This window comes from Heterodontus francisci, chromosome 5, assembly GCF_036365525.1.
Source record: "Heterodontus francisci isolate sHetFra1 chromosome 5, sHetFra1.hap1, whole genome shotgun sequence".
Lineage (NCBI taxonomy): Eukaryota > Metazoa > Chordata > Chondrichthyes > Heterodontiformes > Heterodontidae > Heterodontus > Heterodontus francisci.
Genome location: NC_090375.1, coordinates 122,384,781 through 122,408,984, shown reverse-complemented (window position 1 = coordinate 122,408,984; position 24,204 = coordinate 122,384,781). Strand labels below are relative to the sequence as shown.

The following is a 24,204-nucleotide window of genomic DNA, read 5'->3' as shown; positions in this document are numbered from 1 at the left end:
CACACCATCTTTTCAGCCACGTATTCATCTGATATATCCTGCTATTTCTACTCTGACTAGCATGTGGCACTGGTAGTAATCCTGAGGTCACTATCTTTGAGGTCCTACTTTTCAACTTACTTCCTAACTCCCTATATTCTGCTTTTAGGACCTCATTCTTTTTTTTACCTACATCGTTTGTACCAATGTGCACCACGACCATTGGCTGTTCACCCTCCCCCTTCAGAATGTCCTGCTCTGAGACATCCTTGACCCTAGCACCAGGGAGGCAACATACCATCCTGGAGTCTCTTTTGCAGCCACAGAAACACCTATCTATTCCCCTTACAATTGAATTCCCTATAACTGTTGCATTCCCACACTTCTTACTCCTCTCCTGTGCAGCAGAGCCAACCATGTTGCAACGAATTGGGCTGTTGCTGCTTTCCCCTGAGAGGCCATTCCCCCCAACAGTATCCAAAGCAATATATCTGTTTTGCAGGGGAAAAGCCACAGGAGATCCCTGCACTGCCTGCCTAATCCTCTTGCTCTGCCTGATGGTCACCCATTCCCTTCCTGCCTGTGGAGTATGAGCCTGCGGTGTGACCACTTCTCTATACGTGCTATCCATGATACTCTCCGCCTCGTGGATGCTCCACAGTGTCCCCAGCTGCCGCTCCAGCTCCGAAACCCGGGTTTCCAGGAGCTGCAGCTGGAGACACTTCCTGCACACATGCTGGTCCTGGGCACTGGAATTGTTCCCAGCTTCCCACATAGAGCATGCGGAGCAAACCACGGCTTTGAGCTCTCCTGCTATGACTTAACCCTTTAAATTAAACCTTTTGGGAGATCTTAATATTAAATAATATCAATTACTCTAGGGCCCTTCTTCCCTGGTTCTCGTTACTACAGAACTCCCTAAAAAACACTACCTGCTATATATGAAAAAAAACTGTAGACCTTTCTTACCTTAGTTACTAAGCCAGCTATTTAGAGGTATTCCCTAACAGCAGTTACTCACCAAACAATCACCTTGCAGCTTTCCTGTGACATCATTATTGGCTTTTTTTTCTTTTTTTTCAAAACTCCGGCGCACTGGAAGATGTCCGACTGCTGTCTGCTCCTGAAGGTAAGTGAAGGCCCCGAGCCTTGTGCTGCTGTCAAGCCAAAAGACATCCTGCCTATCACACAAATGAGTAATGTGATATATGAATTTCAATGCCAGTGTGATGCTAGGTATATTGACCGTATGTCCCAAAGACTGGCGGATCATTATCAAACAACGTGTCCTATCTGCTGTTCACAACGGGCAAGGTACAGGCTGTACCCAACCAGCCCGTGCTTGCAAAACTCAAAACACAGTGTCCAACATTAGATGTGCTTCCGCGATTGGACAACATTTGCTAAATAATCCTCAGTGTGCTAAGAAATACGCAGACAACCAATTTAAGATTGTCAGTAGGGCTCGCAGTGTGGCGCATTTGCGCGTACTGGAAGCTACATATATTAATACACAGGGCCCTGTTCTTTGCAGACAGAAAGAATAAGTACAAACATTGCGCCTGTTTCAGCTGAACAAAATAAGTGACAGCTATTCGCTGGTTCATTCCTCAGGGTAGTGAGAGTCAAGCTGCCTGGTTTAAATTTCAAACAAAGCATGGCAGTTAACTGTCAGTCACCATAGACTGGTGCATTTTCGGTGGCAATGCCTCTGCCAATCAGAGTCCACTTGTCAAACAATCAGCACTCTCTTCTCATGCAGTATAAGTTGTTGTTTTCCCTTACATCGGTTATTCTTGCAGATTGTCCTGATGAGTACAAGACGAAAAGCTTTGACAACATACTCGAGACCAGTACTGGACACAGTACTCCAGATGTGATCTCACCAATGCCCTGTATAACTGAAGCATAACCTCCCTACTTTTGTATTCAATTTGCCTCGCAATAAATGATAACATTCTATTGGCTTTCCTAATTACTTGCTGTACCTGCATACTAATCTTTTGCGATTCATGCAATAGGACAGCCAGATCCCGCTGCATCTCAGAGCTTGCAACCTCTCACCATTTAGATAATATGCTTCTTTTTTATTCTTCCTGCCAAAATGGACAATTTCACATTTTCCCACATTATACTCCATTTGCCAGATCTTTGCCTACTCACTTAACCTACCTAAATTCCTTTGTAGCTTCCTTATGTCCTGTTCACAACTTTCTTTCCTACCTATCTTTGTGTCATCAGCAAATTTAGCAACCATACCTTCGATCCCTTTATCCAAGTCATTTATATAAATTGTAAAAAGTTGAGGCCCCAGCACTGATCCCTGTGCCACACCACTCGTTACATCTTGCCAACCAGAAAATGACACTTTACTGCTTACTCTCTGTTTTCTGTTAGCTAGCCCATCTCTATCCATGCCAATATGTTATCCCCTACACCATGAGCTTTTATTTTCTGCAATAACCTTTGATGTCCTCTTCACAAGTTACTTCCCTACCTATCTTTGTGTCATCAGCAAACTTAGCAACCATACCTTCGGTCCCTTCATCTAAGTCATTTGTTCTTTTGGGCCTCCTTATCTCGAGAGACAATGGATACGCGCCTGGAGGTGGTCAGTGGTTTGTGAAGCAGCGCCTGGAGTGGCTATAAAGGCCAATTCTGGAGTGACAGGCTCTTCCACAGGTGCTGCAGAGAAATTTGTTTGTTGGGGCTGTTGCACAGTTGGCTCTCCCCTTGCGCCTCTGTCTTTTTTCCTGCCAACTACTAAGTCTCTTCGACTCGCCACAATTTAGCCCTGTCTTTATGGCTGCCCGCCAGCTCTGGCGAATGCTGGCAACTGACTCCCACGACTTGTGATCAATGTCACACGATTTCATGTCGCGTTTGCAGACGTCTTTATAACGGAGACATGGACGGCCGGTGGGTCTGATACCAGTGGCGAGCTCGCTGTACAATGTGTCTTTGGGGATCCTGCCATCTTCCATGCGGCTCACATGGCCAAGCCATCTCAAGCGCCGCTGACTCAGTAGTGTGTATAAGCTGGGGGTGTTGGCCGCTTCAAGGACTTCTGTGTTGGAGATATAGTCCTGCCACCTGATGCCAAGTATTCTCCGAAGGCAGCGAAGATGGAATGAATTGAGACGTCGCTCTTGGCTGGCATACGTTGTCCAGGCCTCGCTGCCGTAGAGCAAGGTACTGAGGACACAGGCCTGATACACTCGGACTTTTGTGTTCCGTGTCAGTGCGCCATTTTCCCACACTCTCTTGGCCAGTCTGGACATAGCAGTGGAAGCCTTACCCATGCGCTTGTTGATTTCTGCATCTAGAGACAGGTTACTGGTGATAGTTGAGCCTAGGTAGGTGAACTCTTGAACCACTTCCAGAGCGTGGTCGCCAATATTGATGGATGGAGCATTTCTGACATCCTGCCCCATGATGTTCGTTTTCTTGAGGCTGATGGTTAGGCCAAATTCATTGCAGGCAGACGCAAACCTGTCGATGAGACTCTGCAGGCATTCTTCAGTGTGAGATGTTAAAGCAGCATCGTCAGCAAAGAGGAGTTCTCTGATGAGGACTTTCCGTACTTTGGACTTCGCTCTTAGACGGGCAAGGTTGAACAACCTGCCCCCTGATCTTGTGTGGAGGAAAATTCCTTCTTCAGAGGATTTGAACGCATGTGAAAGCAGCAGGGAGAAGAAAATCCCAAAAAGTGTGGGTGCGAGAACACAGCCCTGTTTCACACCACTCAGGATAGGAAAGGGCTCTGATGAGGAGCCACCATGTTGAATTGTGCCTTTCATATTGTCATGGAATGAGGTGATGATACTTAGTAGCTTTGGTGGACATCCGATCTTTTCTAGTAGTCTGAAGAGACCACGTCTGCTGACGAGGTCAAAGGCTTTGGTGAGATAATTTGACATAATTTGTAAAAAGTTGAGGCCCCGCACTGATCCCTGCGGCACACCTCTCATTACATTTTGCCAACCAGAAAATGACCCATTTATGCCTACTCTCTGTTTCCTGTTAGCTAGACAATCTTCTATACATGCATCTCTAATGACCTATCCCTTAACCTACTTTGCCAGTTCACTTTAGCTAGCTCTGCTTTCATGCCCTCAGAATTCCCTTATTTAAGTTTAAAATACTAGTATTAGATCTACTTTATTCTCCCTCAAACTGAATGTTAAATTCAATCACATTTATGATCATTGCTGCCTAGGGAAGCCTTCACTATGAGGCCATTAATTACTCCTATCTCGTTGCACAATACCAGGTCTAGTATAGCCTGCTCTCTGGTTGGCTCCAGAGTGTGCTGTTCTAAGAAACTATGCTGAAAACATTCTATGAAATCCTCCTCCAGGCTACCTTTGCCCATCTGATTTTTTCCAGTCTATTTGTTGATTAAAATTTCCCATGATTACCACCATACCTTTCTGACAAGTTCCAATTATTTCTTCCTTTATGCCCTGTCCTACCATGTGATTACTGTTAGGCGGCCTGTACACCACTCCCACAAGTGACTACTTGCCTTTATCATTTCTCATCTCAACCCAAACCGCTTCCACATCCTGGTTTCTTGAACTTAGGTCATCCATCTCTATTGTGCTAATACCGTCATTAATTAACAGAGCCACTCCTCCACCTTTTCCTTGCTTCCTGTCCTTCCTAACTGTCATGTACCCTTCAATAGTCAGGTCCCAATCTATGTTATCCTGCAGCCTTGTCTCTGTAATGGCTATCAGATCGTACTTATTTATTTTTATTTGCGCTATCAGTTCATCTGTTTTGTTTCGAATGCTACGTGCATTCAGATACAGAGCCTTTAGTTTTGTCCTTTTATTTTTGTAACCTCGAATCTTGTCTGCTGATTTACTCTTATATTTGTACCCACTGTCCCTTCCTGTCACCGTCTGTTTATCTTTTCTCATATTAACATCTTTCTCTCTGGCCTTGTCTCTTTTTGGTTTACCACATCTTCCCAAATTTGATCCCTTGCCCCCACCATTTAGTTTAAAACGCTCTCTACTTCCCTTGATTTTGTGGCTCACTAGAGCACTGGTCCCAGCACGGTTCAGGTGTAGACTGTCCCAACGGTACAGTCCCCAGTTTCCCCTGTATTGATGCCAGTGCCCCATGAACTGGAACCCACTTCAACCACACCAGTCTTTGAGCCATGGATGCATTTCTCTAATCTTATTTGCCCTACTCCAATTTGCTCGTGGCTCAGGTACTTTTGAGGTTCTGCTTCTTAATTTTGTACCTAGCTCCTCATACTGACTATGCAGAACCTCTCTCCTTGTCCTGCCTATATCATTTAGTACCTACATGGACCATGATGACTGGATCCTCCCCCTCCCACTGTAAGTTCCTCTCCACCCCTGAGCTGCGCTTGAGTGAAAAGAGAAAAAAAAACCTGCATTTGAAAAGCACCTTTCAAAATCTTAGAACTTCCCAAAGAGCTTTACAACCAATTAAATATTTTTGAAGTGTTGTCATTGCTGTAATGTAGGGAAATGCTGCAGCCAATTTCATAGAAATATAAAATAGGACAGTACAGAAGGAGGAAGTTCAGCTCATCGAGTCTGCAGCTGCTCTTCTGAAGAGCAATCCAGTTCATCCCACATCCCCACTTTTTCACCATAGCCCTGTTATTTTTCTCTTTCAAGTATTAATCCAATTTCTTTTGAAGGCTTCTATTAAATCTGTATCTGCCACCTTATCAGACAGTGCATTCCAAAACTTATTGCATAAGAACATCTTTCAGCATGTCACCTCTGGTTCTTTTAACAATCACCTTAATCTGTGCCCTCTCGTTTTCAACCATTAAGGCATTGGAACCAGTTTCTCTTTATTAATTCTATCAAAAGCCTCCATGATTTTAAACACCTCTATCAAATCTTCTCTTCATCTTCTCTGCTCAAAGGAGAACAACGTCAGTTTATCCAGTCTATCTGTAAGACTCTTAAAAAGGGGATCTCACTTCCCTCTAAGGTCCTGACCCAGTACTGAGTATCAATTGCACGAAACAAACTTTGGATACCATTTCCGCTTTATGTGGAAAAACCTTTGTTAACTCACCAAGCAACAACATATACTTACAATACCAGTTGCTTAGTAGACCCGCATACAGCAGCTCGTTCCCAGTTGGTCAGATCCGCTGAAGAAATTCTTCCGTATGGTTTCCTGTGACCGACCAAGTCACACTTCCCGGCTGCAGCAACAATGTCCTTGTGAGCTGTGGTTTTATATCCTTTTCTGACCCTGGTCCCTTGACAGATAAGGTATTGTCTCGAATTGGGTCATCTGCTAGGGTTTCAGTGCCTTATCAATCCCACCCTGGCTATGCAGGACCACCTGCATATACTGCTCTCAGCAGGGGTGGGAGGGAGGTCTTAGGTGCATACCAGCAATGGATACGATATATATATCTTGATAAGGCAAAAGGGAAACCATTCACAGATATTCCAAGAGGCCATTGTTCATGAGAGTGGTTGTAGACAGGCTATCTGATGTTGTAATAACCCGGGCTACCTCATTAGTGGCATGCCGTGTGTGTGTGTCATTTTTTCAGTTACACTGTCTTTATTTTTAAAAAGTCAAATATGAACCCCAGTGATGATGTCTTCGGTCAGAATTCTTCTCCCTTCATCCCGATGTCCTTCCCCTCCATGTTCTTACCATCCAGTGAGCTACAAATGTTGGTCCACACCCAACTGGTTACATTTTACTTATAAACAGAAATGCAAGAGATATTCAAATGCCTTACATATCCACATAATTGTAATCCCTCATCCCTATGTCCTTTAGGACTCAGCGAGCACGGTCAGTAGTGATGCTACCAAACCACTCTTGGAGATGGACATTGAAGGCCCCCACGCAGAGTACTTTCTGCACCCTTGCCACCCTCAGTGCTTCCTCCAAGTGGTGATCAACATGGAGAAGTACTGATTCATTAGCTGAGGGAGGACATTAGGTGGTAATCAGCAGGAGTTTTCCTTACCTATGTTTGATCTGATGCCATGAGACTTTGTGAGGTCTGGAGTCGATGTTGAGGACTCCCAGGGCAACTCCCTCCCGACTGTATACTTCTGTGCCGCCACCTCTGCTGGTACTGTCCTGCCAGTGGGACAGGACATACCCGGGGATGGTGATGGCGGTGTCTGGGACATTGTCAGTAAGGTATATTTCTGTGAATATGACTACGTCAGGCTGTTGCTTGACTAGTCTGTGGGACAGCTCTCCCAACTTTGGCACAGGTCCCCAGATGTTAGTAAGGAGGTCTTTGCAGGGTCGACAGGGCTGGGTTTGACGTTGTCATTTCTGGTGCCTAGGTCGATGCCGGGTGGTCTGTCTGGTTTCATTCCTTATTGACTTCGTTAGCCGTTGGATACAACTGAGTGGCTTGCTAGGCCATTTCAGAGTGCATTTAAGAGTCAACCACATTGCGGTGGGTCTGGAGTCACTTGTAGGCCAGACCAGGTAAGGACAGCAGATTTCCTTCCCTGAAGGACATTAGTGAACCAGATGGGTTTTATAACAATCGACAATGGTTTCATGGCCATCATTAGACTAGCTTTTAATTCCAGATTTATTAATTGAATTCAAAATAATGATACGAACCCATGTCCCCAGAGCAATACCCTGGGTCTCCGCGTTACTAGTCCAGTAACAACACCACCACGCCAACGCCTCCCCCTGGATACTGTCCACTTGCCTGGATGAGTGCAGCTCTAACAACACTCAGGAAGCTTGACACCATTAGGCCAAAGCAGCCTGCTTGATCAGCACCCCATCCACCACCTTAAACATTCACTTCCTTCACTACCGATGCAGAGTGGCAGCAGTGTGTACTATATACAAGATGCACTGCAGCAACTCACCATGCCTTCTTCAACAGTACTTTCTAAACCTGTGACCTCTTCCACTTAGAAGGACAAGGGCATCAGACACATGGGAACACCATCATCTGCAAGTTCCCCTCCAAACTACACACCATCCTGACTTGGAAATATATTGTTGTTTCTTCACTGTTGCTGGATCAAATTCCTGGAACTCCCTCCCTCCCAATGGCATAAAGGAAGATGGGGATAGTGTTGGAAAAAGGCATTATAGTGGATGATCAGCCATAATCGTATTGAATGGCGGAGTAGGCTTGATGGGCTGAATGGCTTACTCCTGCTCCTATGTTCCTGTGTTTTTTCCTATGTTCCTAACAGCACTGTGGGTGTACCCACACCAGATGGACTGCCATAGTTCAAGAATGCAGATCACCACCACCTTCTCAAGGACAATTAGGGATGGGCAACAAATGTTGGCCTTGCCAGCAATGCCCACATCTCATGAAATGAATAAAAAATAAATAAACAGGAGATAATAGAAAGATTGGCAGTACTTAAAGTGAATATGCCATCCGGTTGGCATATCCAGTCCAGATGGGATTCATCCTAGATTGCTGAAGGAAGTAAAGGTAGGAATTGTGGAGATGCTGGCCACAATCTTCCAATCTGCTTTAGATGCAAGGATGGTGCCAAAGGACTGGAGGATTGCAAATGTTACATCCTTGTTCAAAGAAGTGAGAAAGTAAACCTGGCAATTACAGGCCAGCCAGTATAATGCCTGTGGTGAGGAAGCTTTTATAAACAATACTCAGGGAGATAATTAACAGCCATTTGGTCAAGCATGAACTAATAAAGGAGAGCCAAACATAGATTTGTTAAGGGCAAATCATGTTTGAACAACTTGACTCAGTTTTTCGATGAAGTAACAGAGGGTGGATGAGGGCAGTGTAGTTGATATTGCATTTAAGAATTTCAAAAGGCGTTTGATAAAGTACCATATATGAGGTAGGCTTGTTAGCAAAATTGAAGCCTATGGGATAAGAGGGGCAGTAGCAGCATGGATACAAAATTGACTAAAGGATAGAAAACAGTTGTGGTATATGGCTATTTTTCAGATTGGAAAGAGGTAAACAGTGGTGTTCCCCAGGGTTTAGTACTGGGATCAATTCTGTTTTTGAAATATGACGTCTCAAAGCACTTAACAGCCAATGAAGTACTTTTTGAAGGGTAGTTCACTGTTGTAGTGCAGGACATGCGGCAGCCAGTTTACACACAGCAAACTCCACAAACAGCAATGTGAAAATGACCAGATAATCTGTTCTTGTGATGTTGATTGAGGGATAAATGTTGGGCAGGACACTGGGGATAACTCCCCTGGTCTTTTTCAAAATAGTGCTATAGGATCTAATAAATCCACCTGAGCAAGCAGATGGGGCCTCGGATGTCTTATCCAAAAGATGGCACCTCCAACAGCGTAGCGCTCCCTAAGTACTGCACTGGAGTGTCAGCCTTGAGATTACATAAACTAGGGTGGTATTCCATGGAGTATAGAGGGCTAATGGGTCATTTGATTGAGGGTTTTGGCATCTTGAAAGGAACTGGCAGGGTAGATAGACAGAAACTTTCCTCTGCTGGTGGGGGAGACTGGAACAAGGGGATATAAACTTAAAATCAGAGCCAGATCATTCAGGGAAGAAGTTAAGAAACACATTTTCACTGAAAAGGAGGTAGAAATGCAGAACTGTGTCCCACAAAGCAATGGATGCGAGCTCAATTAATAATTTTAAAATATGAGATTGATAGATTTTTTTTCTAGCTAAGGGTATGAAGGGTTATGGAGACAGGCCAGGTGGATGGAGTTAGGATACAGATCAGCCATCTCATTGAATGGCAGAACAGGCTCGAGGAGCTGAATGGTCTACTCCTATTCCTATGTTCCTAATTCAGTTTTTTTATGTTATTAACCAGGTATTGTACAGAGTTCATGATTGAATCATTGTCCTTCCACTGCACTGTAGAGAATCGTCCATTTGCTAGATGGATGCAGTATCTCCGAGAGGGTTACACTGTGTGTGTAACATGTCAGCCACCAGCCATGAATTCACACAACCACCGTTGTCATGGTGATGGGGCAAGCGATAATGGGTAATTATGAACTCAATCAAATGTGCATGTATGAACACTTTAATACAATGCAGTAATTAATTTACTGATTCTCTGTGCATTGATCTTTGAAGGTGGCAGAATATATTGAGAGAGGGTTAGTTAAGCATATGTGATCTTGGGCTTCATAACTAGAGACATTGAGTACCAAAGCAGAGAAGATAAAGCTCTGGTAAGGTCCCAAATGGAATATTGTGTCCAGTTCACTTCACACTTCAGGAGGGATGTTAGGATCCTTGCGAGGGGTCAGAGGAGATTTACCAGAATGGTTCCAGGGATGGGGGATTTTAGTATTAAGGTTAGGTTGGAAAAGCTAGGTTTGTTGTCCTTAGAACAAAGGCGATTGAGGGGAGATTTAATAGAAGTGCACAAGATTATGACAGGCTTAGGTAAGCTAGACAAGGAAAAACTGTTCCCATTAACAAATGGTACAAGGACTAGGGGACAGATTGAAACATTTTGGCAAGAGATGCAGGGGGAATATGAGGAAGCACTTTTTTACGCAGCGGGTGGTAATGACCCGGAACTCGCTGCCCACAAGGGTGGTGGAAGCGGGGATGATCAATTGCTTCAAAAGGAAGTTGGATGGCCACTTGAGAGAAAATAGACTTGCAGGGCTACGCGGATCAAGCCGCGGAGTGGGACTGACAGCATAGCTCTGTGGCGAGCCGGCATGGACTTCATGGGCCGAATGGCCTCCTTCTGTCCTGTAAATGACTCTATGACTTTTTCTTGAGTTTTCCACTTTCTGAAATATGTCCCTATTATTGAATAATATCAGACCATTAGTAACTTAGGTTTGTTGAGCTCATTCTTGTAAATTCTCTTCATTAGTACAAACCTAGCATTGATGATCATTACGTTGGTCAAATCAGAAAGTGCATAAAATTTGGAACACATTTTCCTCATTTACTATGGATAGCATGCATTTCCCATATATATGCTCATAGTATATCCATCATCTTGTACATCTGTCACAATAGGACATCACAATGTACAGTGCTACATTTTGTTAAAGGTGCAAAGAAATCTTAAAAGGAAGAAAAAGTTAGCCACTTTTTTTCTGTTTTTTCTGGCCTGGAGCTAGAAATTTAGAAATAATGACAATTGACTCCAGGAGTTTACAATTAGCTACAATTGCCTGGATTTGTCTATTTAGACTACTTAGACACAATGAATACATGAGCAGTGGCCTTACCAGAACAGACCAGGTTATGAGCTAATTGAGCTTTCAGCCACACATTATGCAGGACACTGCCACAGGAGATCCACCTATACTTAAATTATGTGAATATCAGTTGTGCATTTCACAGGTTGAATGCGCACATAAGGTATATGTTTCAAGTACTCTTTACAGATGCGGACAGACCCGTTGTGTATTTCCAGCATTTCCTGTTTTTATTTCAATTATCCAATTGTGTAGGTTCTACAATTCAGATCAGTCTTAGAACTTTTATAGTTTTGTCAGGTTTATTTTGTTCTCATTAAAGCTAGTCATTCTGTGTCTGTATCTCTCTATACCTTTATCATTTGTACATCTTTTCATATTTACTGACAAAGTTTGTACTTGTGTTGAGTTTATTATTTCTTTTTTGTGTCTCCATTTCTGGCAGGACTCATATTTTCCAGTGGCAAGCAGTGGGTAATTCTCAATGTAGAGGAACATGGAAAAAAGTGCGTGAGGTGGTACAGTGTTCATGCCCTGTTGTCCACAGTTTTATATTTACTTGAGAAGTCTTTTTTTTTTAGAAACTTTCCACACAAAGTTATCAACTGTTATGTTATGCTTAAATTTATAACAATCTGACAAAAACACCACTCATCTTGCTTACAAGATCACACTGTGGAAGTATTACTGTAAAACAGCACTGGATCATTCTAAACGTGATTGAAGATCTTTAAAAAGATCAATTCAAATGTTTAATAAAACTGGCACAGATCGGAAGGCACAATCGCTGATCTTCTGTGAATTTTATAATGCATTCTTGGGTTTTAAGCTTTTGTTCAAAAATAAAAATGCCTTTTGACACTGCAGACATTGACTGTTAGATCAACTTAAAATTGCTAACATACTTTTCTTTAGTATTTTGTAAGTAAATTAAATCAATAAAAATGCATTTAGGGGTCTTGCCCTTTCAGGTTCAAGTCTACTCCAGACAAATAGGGGGAAATAATTCAGACAAAACCAATCCAACTCCCAGTGGGATGTCCAAAACACCAACTTGCCACACATTATATAGTGATTGAGCAATCTTACTCACAAGGCTGTAAAATTGAAGTGTGGAATGCAAAAGTGTGGTTCGTTGGAAACTGCTCTCCTAAGGTGGGGGCTTAAGCACATTTTCTGCATTTGGTGGAGTGAGTTCTGCAATGCATCCGGACCATGCTTTACCTGACCTTGGGATGAAGGATGCAATCAAGTAGGCAGAAAAAAACTGTTCTATTCCCTAGGCAAGTCAACACACTTTTATAAGCACAAAATTAGATGTGTATTTTTGGACTTGTTGCCCAGAACCAAGTTGGAGATTGCATAGTATTTGATAATACTAATCATGATTGTTGTAAGGTAAATTTGGAAAAAAGATAACTGAAAGAATGTTTGGTCATTTTGCTTATGATGCATGCATTTTTTATCTGATTCAAATTATTAAAATTTGGGGAGAATGGAAACTAGACAGCTTAAAGATGGAGGAAAAGAACTGTGAACAACATTTTTCATGATCCTTGATTAATTGCTAAGTGTTAGTTTGGGTTTTTGTTGAGCAGTAGTAGCAACTACAGAATATAATTTGGGCTTTACATGTATTCAAAACAGCTTACGATGAGACACTGCACTTAAATACTGTTAATCACTATCGAGGTAGAAATACAAAAGTTTCACTCACGAATATAACTTTTCCCTAAAATCACAAGCATGTTCAATTTAGTGTTACACAAAAATCAATTGTAATATACATTTGACAACATGAAAATAAATTAGTTAAGTTTTGCAAATAAAGTTTAAAAAATTCATAGCATCTGATGAATGAGAGATTTGGGCTCATTTTATTTACCAGAAATCTGATTGGGCAGATGACTGAGAAATAACTTGTGCAGATTATTTAATTTTATTGCAGATAAGTGCAAGAGATATTACTGTGAAATGGAGCCATGAACCTATTTACCTTGAGCTGTACTGATCAGTCGAATTTCAAATCACAGAGCTGATTTTAAGCAAACAATTTTTTATTACATATTTAAATTGACATGGTGAATCCAAACAGCTGGCCAACTCACACTCTAGGCCCTGGCATACAATATCTATAACAATGTAAACTTTATGTCTGGGCTTCCTGAATGTGCCTAGATTATAGTTCTTTTGTCCAGATTTGGTGGGAGTAATGTTCAGTAGTATTCCTATTACATTTCAAGGAAACAGCTATATTCTAAATCATGCTCTTACTCCTAAATTTAGACTTGGTTCAGAATTGAAATAAATTTATACCTCTTTATCTCAGGCAGCTCCTTCTCCCACCAGGGTAGGCCCTAAGGCCCACAGCAAGTTTCCATAAGCAGTCTAGTACAGGTGTGTAATTGGCAAATGAAATTCAATATAGCTAAGTGTGAGGTAATATATTTTGGTAGGAAGAATAAGGAGGCCATGTACTGCTTGGAAAATAAGTGCCTAAATGAGATGGAAGGAATAGGGGGATCTGAAGATACAGACATATAGATGACTATAAGTAGTGAAGCAAGTATACAAGTTAGTAAACCAGTAAATAAAGCAAATAAAGCACTGGGGTTCATTTCTCGAGGGATAGAATTGAAAAGCAGAGAAGTTATGTTAAAATTGCATAGAACTCTGGTTAGACCACATTTGGAGTACTGTGAACAAATCGGGTCATATTATAATAAGGACATAGAGACATTGCAGAAGGTGCAAAAAAGATTTACTGGAATGATACTGGGACTGAAAGGTTACACCTAACAGAATGTAACAGATGAAGTAACGGTGGGTAACCATTTTGGAGATAGTGACATTAATACAGTTAGTTTTAACATAATCATGGAAAAGGACCAAGATAAAACAGGAGTAGAAGTTCTAAATTGGGAGAAGGCAAAGTTTACAAAACTGAGAAGTGACCTGGCGAAAGTGGACTGGATACAGCTATTTGAAAGAAAATCAGTGGCAAAGCAGTGGGGGGCATTCAAAAGCAAGATACTACAGGCGCAGTTTAGGCATGTTCCCACAAAGATAAAGGGTGACACAGCCAAATCTAGAGCCCCCTGGTTATCTAGAAGCTTACAGGGTAAGTTAAAACAGAAAAAGAAAGCTTATGACGATCACAAAAAACTTAATAATTTAGAAAGCCGAGAGGAGTATAGAAAGTGCAGGGATGAAGTAAAAAAGGAAATTAGAAAAGCAAAGAGAGGACATGAAAAATCATTGGCAGGTAAAATCAAGGAAAACCCAAAGATGCTTTATCAGTACATTAAGAGCAAGAGGATAACTAAGGAAAGGGTAGGACCAATCAGAGATGTACAAGGGAACTTATGTGTGGATGCAGAAGATGTGCACAGGGTTTTTAATGGGTTTTTTGTCTCTGTCTTCACAAAGGAGAGGGTTGATGTAGACATTGTAGTTAGAGAGGAGGAGTGTGAAATATTAGATACAATAAGCATAATGAGAGAAGAAGTACTAGAGGGTCTGACATCCTTGAAAGTGGATAAACTGCCAGGGCCAGATGGATTGCATCCCAGGTTGTTAAAGGAAGCAAGGGAGGAAATAGAGGATCATCTTGAAATCCTCACTAGATACGGGCGAGGTACCAGACGATTGGAGGTCTGGGAACATTGTATCATTGTTTAAAAAGGGTGCGAGGGATAGGCCAAATAATTATAGGCTGGTCTGTCTGACCTCGGTGGTGGGTAAATTATTAGAGTCAATTCTGAGGGACAGGATAAACTGCCACTTAGAAAGACACATATTAATATCCTGACTATGAGGGATAGTCAGCATTGATTTGTTAAGAGATCATGTCTTACTAACTTAATTGAGTTTTTTGAGGAAGTAACAAGGAGGATTGATGAAGGTAGTGCAGTGGATGTGGTCTACATGGATTTTAGTAAGGCATTTGACAAGGTCCCACATGGCAGACTGGTCAATAAAATGAAAGCCCATGGAATACAGGGGAATGTGGCAGCTTGGATCCAAAATTGTCTCAGTGACAGGAAACAAAGGGTAGTAGTCGACGGATGTTTTTGCGAATTGAAAGCTGTTTCCAGTGGCGTTCCACAGGGCTCAGTGTTGGGTCCCTTGCTGTTTGTGATATATATTAATGATTTGGAAATAAATGTGGGAGGCATGATTGGGAAATTGGCTGATGACACAAAAATTAACCGTGTAGTTGTTAGTGAAGAGGAAAGCTATAGACTCCAGAATGATATCAATGGTTTGGTTGAGTGGGCGGAAAAGTGTCAAATGGTATTCAATCCAGAGAAGCATGAGATTATGCATTTGGAGAGGGCAAATAAAGCGAGGGAATACGCAATAAACAGGAGGATATTGAGAGGCTTAGAAGAAGTGAGAGACCTTGGAGTGCACGTCCACAGTTCCCTGAAGGTGGCAGGACAGGCAGATAGAGTGGTGAAGAAGGCATATGGAATGCTTTCCTTTATTGGCCAAGGTTTAGAATACAAAAGCAGGGATGTAATGCTGGAACTGTATAAAATGCTGGTTAGTCCACAGCTGGAGTATTGCGTACAGTTCTGGTCACCACATTACAGGAAGGACATAATTGCTCTGGAGAGAGTACAGAGGAGATTTACAAGAATGTTGCCAGAGCTTGAAAGTTGCAGCTATGAGGAAAGATTGGATAGGCTAGTGTTGTTTTCCTTAGAACAGAGGAGGCTGAGGGGTAACTTAATTGAGGTGTACAAAATTATGAGAGGCCTGGATAGAACAGACAGGAAGGATCTGTTTCCCCGAATGGAGAGGTCAATTACCAGGGGGCACAGATTTAAGGTGATTGGTAGAAGGATTAGAGGGGACATGAGGAGAAACCTTTTCACCCGGAGGGTGGTGGGTGTCTGGAATTCACTGTCAGGAATGGTGGTGGAGGCAGAAACCCTCAATTCATTTACATACAAACATACAAATTTGGAGCAGGAGTAGGCCACTTGGCCCTTCGAGCCTGCTCCATCATTCAATAAGTTCATGGCTGAACTGATTACTCCACCTTTCCCCCAACCCCCAATAACCTTCCACCCCCTTGCTTATCAAGAACCTATCTACCTCTGCCTTAAAAATATTTAAAGAATCTGCTTCCACCACCTTTTGAGGAAGAGAATTCCAACGGCTCACGACCCTCTGAGAGAAAAAAATTCTCATCTCTGTCTTAAATTGGCGACCCCTTATTTTTAAAGTGACCCCCAGTTCTAGATTCTCCCAAAAGGGGAAACTTCCTTTCCACATCCACCCTGTCAAGACCCCTCAGGATCTTATGTTTCAATCAGGTTGCTTCTTACTCTTCCAAACTCCAGCGGATACAAGCCTAGCTTGTCCAGTCTTTCCTCATAAGACAGCCTGCCCATTCCAGGTATTAGTCCAGTAAACCTTCTCTGTACTGCCTCCAACGCATTTACATCCTTAAATAAGGAGACCAGTACTGTACACAGTACTCCAGATGTGGTCTCACCAATATCCTGTATAGCTGAAGCATAACCTCCCTACTTTTACATTCAGTTTCCCTCGTGATAAACGATAACATTCTACTAGCTTTCCTAATTACATACTGTACCTGCATACTAACCTTTTGCGATTCATGCACGAGGACACCCAGATCCCTCTGCATCTCAGAGCTCTGCAATCTCTCACCATTTAGATAATATGCTTCTTTTTTATTCTTCCTGCCAAAGTGGACAATTTCACACTTTCCCACATTGTACTCCATTTGCCAGGGCTTTGTCCACTCACTTAGCCTATCTATATCCCTTTGTAGCTTCCTTATGTCCTCTTCACAACTTACTTTGCTACCTGTTTTTCATAAGCAAATTTAGCAACCATACCTCCAGTCCCTTCAGCTAAGTCATTTATATAAGTTGTAAAAAGCTGAGGCCCCAGCACAGATCCCTGTGGCACGCCACTCGTTAACATCTTGCCACCCAGAAAATGGCCCATTTATGCTTACTGTTTCCTGTTAGCTAACCAATCTTCTATCCATGCCAATGTTACCCCCTACACCATGAGCTTTTATTTTCTGCCATAACCTTTGACGTGGCACCTTATCAAATGCCTTCTCGAAATCTAAATAAAATACATCCACCGGTTCCCCTTTATCCACAGCACATGTAACTCCCTCAAAGAACTGCAATAAATTGGTTAAACATGATTTCCCTTTCACAAAACCATGTTGACTCTGCCTGATTACCTTGAATTTTTCTAAATGCCCTGCTATAATGTCTTTAATAATAGCTTCTAACATTTTCCCTAAGACAGATGTTAAGCTAATTGTCCTGTAGTTTCCTGCTTTCTGTCTCCCTTTTTGAATAAAGGAGTTACATTCGCTATTTTCCAATCTAATGGAACCTTCCCTGAATCTAGGGAATTTTGGAAAATTAAAGCTAATGCATCAACTATCTCACTAGCCACTTCTTTTAACACCCTAGGATGAAGTCCATCAGGACGCGGGGACTAGTCAGCCCGCAGCTCCAACAATTTGTTCAGTATCACTTCCCTGGTGATTGTAGTTTTCTTGAATTCCTCCCTCCCTTCCATTGCCTGACTTACAGCTAATACTGGGATGTTACTTGTATCCTCAATAGTGAAGACCGATGCAAAACATCTGTTTAATTCATCTGCCATCTCCTTATTGTCCATTATTAATTCCCCAGACTCAGTTTTTATAGGACTAATGCTCACTTTGTTAACTCTTTTTTAAATATCTATCAAAACTCTTACTGTCTTTATATTTACAGCTAGCTTTCTTATCAATCTTTTAGTCATTCTTTGCTGTTTTGTATATTCTGTCCAATGTTCAGTCCTGCCTCCCATCTTTGTGCAATTATGTGCTTTTTCTTTAAGTTTTATACTATCTTTAACTGTTTTAGTTAACCACAGATGGCGGGTCCCACCCTTGGAATTTTTCTTTCTCGTTGAAATGTATCTATTCTGTGTATTCTGAAATATCCCCTGAAATGTTTGCCACTGCATCTCTATTGACCTATCCCTTAATCTGATTTGCCAGTTCACTCTGCTTTCATGCCCTCATAATTGCCCTTATTTAAGTTTAAAATACCGGTCTTGGACCCACTCTTCTCTCAAACGGAATGTAAAATTCAATCATATTACGATCACTGCTACCTAGGTGTGCCTTAACTATGAGGTCATTCATTAATCCTATCTCGTTGCACAATACCAGGTCTAGTATAGCCTGCTCTCTGGTTGGCTCCAGAACGTACTGTTCCAAGAAATCATCCTGAAAACATTATATGTACTCATCTACGCTACCTCTGCCCATCTGATTTTTCCAGTCTATATGTAGGTTAAAATCCCCCATAATTATCGCTGTACCTTTCTGACAAGCTGCCATTATTTCTTCCTTATACCTTTATAGTGTGGTTAATGTTAGGTGACCTGTACACCCCTCCCACAAGTGACTTCTTGCCTTTATGATTTCTCATCTCTACCCAAACTGCTTCTACATACTGGTCTCCTGAACTTAGGTCATCCCTCTCTATTGCATTAATGCTATCATCAATTAACAGAGCTACCCCTCCACCCATTCCTAGCTACCTGTCCTTCCTAAATGCCATGTACCCTTCAATATTCAGGACCCAATCTATGTCGTCCTGCAACCATGTCTCTGTAATGGCTATCAGATCGTACTTATTTATTTCTATTTGCGCTCTCAGTTCATCTGTTTCGTTTCAAATGCTATGTGCATTCAGATAGAGCCTTTAGTTGTGCCCTTTTATTATTTTTGTATCCTCTAGCCTTATCTGTTCATTTACTCTTAGATTTGTATGTTCTGTCCCTTCCTGTCACAATCTGTTTATCATTTCCCATATTAATACCTTTCTCTCTTGCCTTGCCTCTACTCTTGGATTTACCATATCTTCCCAAATTAGATCCCTTGCCCCCACTATTCATTTTAAAATCCTCTCTACATCCCTAGTTATGTGGCTCACTAGAATACTGGCCCCAGCACGGTTCAGGTGTAGACCGTCCCAACGGTACAGCCACCACTTACCCCAGTACTGGTGCCAGTGCCCCACAAACTGGAACCTGCTTCTACCACACGAGTCTTTGAGCCATGCATTAATTTCTCTAATCTTATTTGCCCTATGCCAATTTGCACATGGCTCAGGTAATAATCCAGAGATTACCACCATTGAGGTTCTGCTTTTAAAAGGTACTTGGACATGCACCTGAAGTGCTGTAACTTGCAAGGCTATGGATCATGTGCTGGAAGGTGAGATTAGATTGGGCGGCTAGTCTTTTCTGCCGGCATGGACGTGATGGGCTAAATGGCCTCCTGCTGTGCTGTAATTTTTCTGTGGTTCTAATGTCAATATAGTTCCAAGTCAGGATGGCTTGGAGGGGTACTTGCAGGTGGTGGTGTTTCCATGCTCCTGTTGCCCTTGTCCTTCTAAGTGGTAGGTGTTGCATGTTTGGAACGTGCTGTCAAAGGAGGCTCGGTTAGTTTGCTGCATGAATCTTGTAAATGATAAACACTGCTGGTACGCTACACTAGTGTTGGAGGGACTGAATATTTAAGGTGGTGGATGGGGTGCCAATCAAGCAAGCTGCTTTGTCCTGATGGTATCGAGCCTTTTGGGTGTTGTTGGAGCTGCACTCATCTAGGCAATTGTAGAGTATTCCATCATATTCCTGACATGTGCCTTGTTGTTGTCAGCTTTGGGGAGTCAGGAGGTCAGTTACTTGTCACAGAATTCCCAGCCTCTGACATGCTGTTGTCACCACAGTATTTATATGGCTGGTCTAGTTAAATTTCTGGTCAATGCTAACCCCAAAGATGTTGATGGTGGGGGATTAAGCAATGGTCGTGCCATTGAATGTGAGGGGGAGATGCTTAGATTGTCTCGTTAGAAGTGGTCCTTGTGTGGCATGAATGTTACTTGCCATTTATCAGCCCAAGCCTAAACGTTGTCCAGGTCTTGCTGCATGCAGGCACGGACTGCTTCAGTATCTGAGGCGTCTTGAATGGTACTTCACACTGAGCAATCATCAATGAACATCCCACTTCTGATCTTTTGTTGGAGGGAAGGCCATTGATGAAGCAGCTGAAGATGGTTGGGCCACAGACACAGCCTGAAGAACTCCTACAGCAATGTCCTGGGGTTGCAATGATTAGCCTCTTCCTTTGTGCAAGGTATGACAACTCCAACTCGTGAAGAGTTTTCCTACTGATTCTGATTTGACTTGAATTTTGCTAGGGTTCCTTGAGGCCACACTGAGTCAAATGATGCCTTGATGTCAAAGGCAGCCACTCTCATCTTACCTTTGGAATTTAGCTGTTTTGTCTTTATGCTGGCTCAAATATGCCACCAGATGGTGGATTTGTTAAGAGTTAAGAAGGTAACTTGCTGCTGCTCATTCAGTCATTCATTTAAGCCTAACCAACCAATTAATTTACAAAGTAGAAATGCAACTAAAAATGGATATTTGGAAGCAACGCAGAGTTGGAAACCTTCACTATGCATTTATAATGGATGTTGACATCTTTGTTCACCACCACCCTTCCAGTCAAGTTCTTTGGTCTTATGTAGTATTCCCTAGCCCACAGGAGACATTGCTCTTGGTTTGTTTCTCCCGCTAGCAAAGTTGTGATCCTAAGAAAACCAGTCTATCCACTCTTGCAGGCATTGTAAGCTTTTCAATTTACGTACTGCCAAAGAAACTAAAAGTTCACTGAATCTTTGGATTAAGGTAACTAAACAGGAAGGATGCAACAAGACACCATACCAGTAATACTCTCAGACTGGGAAGAACTGGTTCAGTATTCTTGGTCAAGTGCAGAGTCCTTTAAATAAAGGGTTATTTCTTGAACTTTACATATTCTTTTACTTATAATACTTTTAATCTACATGCGAAATTTGTCAATGATAGAATAAGACCATGTTTAGGCTAAAATTTGTTTTGAATTACATTTTTTTAAAACATTACAAAGATGACATTAATATTGGTCACATTTTGAGTATACTGATATATATAAAATTCTAATTATATCTTATGCTTTCAAAATTAAAAATGCAATGGGAAGGATGAATGCTCCATGTAGAATATTTGCAAGGGAATTGGGAGTCAGGTGAGGGAAGAAATTTTAAAACTAAATTTTGAAGCTCGTTATAACGAGACAAATGCTGTCATGCTATGTCATGAAGAACATTTATTCATGTATCAGAGACATTGAAACTGTACGGCATTTCTACCATTTAATATTTTAAAAAAATTCTCCTTCCCAGAAGTTTACTTTTAAAGCTCCTCGCAGTGTCATTCGATAATGGGCATGTAACAGTATCTCAAGTTGCTACTCTGCAGTTTGCTTCCCAAAAGGCAACAACTCCTTCAATGATACAAACAAAACCTGAATACACTGTCATCTTACCACACACATACAGTAGACAGATTTTACACTGTGTAGCTAAACTGCAATATGGGATATGCACAATGTTTAGAATCAAACTGCACTTAGTTCCCATAAAATTCTGAACTCCAACATTTCATCTTTGAAACAATTAGAACTTTTTTCTACTGGCATGGTTTCCCTTTCAACTAGGGGAGATTTGAACTGGGATTGCAGACATTTTCACAGATTACTTTTGTGCCACAATAAACTGAAAGGAGCTACCACACTTTTATCAGGTAAAACTGGTCCTGCCAGTTTACTTTTGTCCCATGAATATAAAACATGGAACCTGCAAAACTCATCTAACAAATGTGTTCCAATAATAGTCATTGGGACCGGGGTTTAAATTCTGATCTGGCTTTGAGTTCAACACTTTAATAGGAACTAATACTATTAAATTATTTTCATACACCCACCTCACACAGTCAAATAAACAATCAAACAATCACTATTCTCTACCTGGTCATCACTACCAATATGTTGTTTTATACAATGTTAGTAACATGGGGATATTTTGGTAAAACAATTAACATGTCACTCAAGTGTAAAATTCTCATGACAAATTCTATGCTAAATAAGAAACACCAAATAGGATATTCAGCACATCTCACAAAACATACCAATGGGCTTTCATGTAAAAGTCTAATGCCCTCCAGCACACAAGAGCAGCCCTGGGTCCAAACAGGCTCTCACATATACAAGTCTTTGATAAGTCACTTCCCATTCCCTAAGTTTACTCAACCTCAAACTCTGGGAAAGATCGATAAAAAATTGTTATGCCTTGATTGGTCTCTGCACACTTTTAAGGAACACATCATTAAGATACTGGTGGAACAAAGGTGTATTGTGGATTGGTTGTTAACAAAGAATAGATTTGGAGACTATCAAAATGCAGCTGCATTTGTTCCTCCACCCCTCCCTGACTTGGTGCACAGAACAGAAAAGTTATTCAGATGTGCAGTTAGCTGCAATCTTCATATTTCACAAAGCAAGCATTTCCTTACAAAATGCAAAACACAATTTAGATAAACACGTCACAATAATGTATACAATTAGATGGTACATTTGAAAAATTTATCAAATGTGTTTGTTAAGTCCTGCTCAAGGCTTACTGAATGACATAGATGTTTCAAAGCGATGGATCTGGCGGTTAAATCTACACATTGCCATAAAAATGTGAAAAATATCACCAGTTCATCCCTTCATTTACAATGGTGGCCAATGACTGCGTGAAATTGTTACTGCTGTTATTTCTCAGCTATCATCATCAGAGTTGATCATGCAGAGCTTTTTCATAGTTCTCCATCTGTCTTTCAGCATTACACTGGTACGATTTTTGAATTCACAGTGTTCCAGAATCTTGGTCCAGTTTCCAGATCCAAATCTTCTCACTCCTTCCTTTAGCTGCATATCTTCTTCCCATAACCAGGGCTTTAAAATAAATAAATGTTTATTTAAATAAAGTGAAAAATGATTTGCATGTCTTTATAAGTTGGATAAGTTCGAAACATTCTCTTTTAAAAGTTATGACAAATGTCTATTACTAGATTATTCACAAGGGAACAAATTATATGTTAAAGAATTTTGGAAATTGAGTGTGTGATCATTGGCTACACGGGTGTTCTGACCTGCCCTATGAATTACCTGCATAGCCTAAGATTTTCCACACAAAATATTACACAACGCCTTTCATTTTGTGCTTCACATCTTATCCTCCCCCTGAAATAAGTAGATCACCACCTGCAAGTTCCTCTCCAAGCCGCCATCCTGACCTGGATCTATATTACTGTTCCTTCACTGTCGCTGGGTTAAAATCCTGGAAATCCCTCCCTAACAGCACTGTGGGTGTACCTACACCAGATGGACTGCAGCAGTTCATGGCAGTAGCTCACCTCCACCTTCTCTAGGACAACTATGGACAGGCAACAATTGCTGGTCTTGCCAGTGACGCTCACAACCCATGAAAGAATAAAAAGTTTGCTTATTTGGAAAAGAGGCTTTGAGCTAACCAAACTGCAGTATTTATGAATGGAGCTGACATACAAATCCAAGGAAATTATTCACAGTGGTAAAAGTTGAAAATACCAGCACAAATTAAAACTGGGAAGTTAGGCTGGTCAGACAGAACTTTTCTACCCAGGGAGTACAAGAGTTATGCAGCGAGTTACTAAATATGGTCATTGAAGTAGACACTATTAATGGATCCAAGAGAACTGGATATGTGAATAAACAAAGTTCATCCCTGTAAAAAGGGCAGATCTTTTCTATCCCTTAAGGTCCTGGTATCAAAAACACATTTCATTTGGAATAATTTACGAGAAAATGATGATGTTTAATGATTTATGTTCTGTCCTCTTGCACAACGATATCCTGGTGTGATACAATGGAATTATATTATAGAGATCGCCGCTTGCAGTGATCAGCCATTTATAATGGCTAAAATCTGCTTCCCAAAACCACAACATTTCTGACATTACATTCTAGCACACCCTAATAAAGGGAAAGAAGCACCATGGATTGGAAGTTGGATAATGAACACAAACAAAAAATAGTGGTGAATGGACAAAAAGCAAACTAACGTTTCTTTTCCATAA

The 24,204-nt window shown here is 41.4% G+C and overlaps 2 protein-coding genes across 7 annotated transcripts in view; one reads left to right on the top strand and one right to left on the bottom strand.

Annotated features, from left to right (window-relative positions):
- LOC137369609 (somatomedin-B and thrombospondin type-1 domain-containing protein) overlaps positions 1 to 12,025 on the top strand; it is a 55,956-nt gene extending 43,931 nt beyond the window's left edge. For both annotated transcript variants that reach the window (XM_068030928.1, XM_068030927.1), the window contains 2 exons: positions 9,786 to 9,962; positions 11,594 to 12,025. In XM_068030928.1, the coding sequence (XP_067887029.1) occupies positions 9,786 to 9,962; positions 11,594 to 11,711 (295 nt within the window). In that variant the 3' untranslated portion in view covers positions 11,712 to 12,025. The remainder of the gene's footprint in view (positions 1 to 9,785; positions 9,963 to 11,593) is intronic.
- Positions 12,026 to 21,114: 9,089 nt separating this feature from the next.
- terf1 (telomeric repeat binding factor (NIMA-interacting) 1) overlaps positions 21,115 to 24,204 on the bottom strand; it is a 62,114-nt gene continuing 59,024 nt past the window's right edge. For 4 of the 5 annotated variants that reach the window (XM_068032016.1, XM_068032017.1, XM_068032018.1 and 1 more), the window contains one exon: positions 21,115 to 23,041. In XM_068032016.1, coding sequence (XP_067888117.1) covers positions 22,865 to 23,041 — 177 coding nt within the window. In that variant the 3' untranslated portion in view covers positions 21,115 to 22,864. The remainder of the gene's footprint in view (positions 23,042 to 24,204) is intronic. The other variant, XM_068032020.1, reaches the window with a different exon arrangement.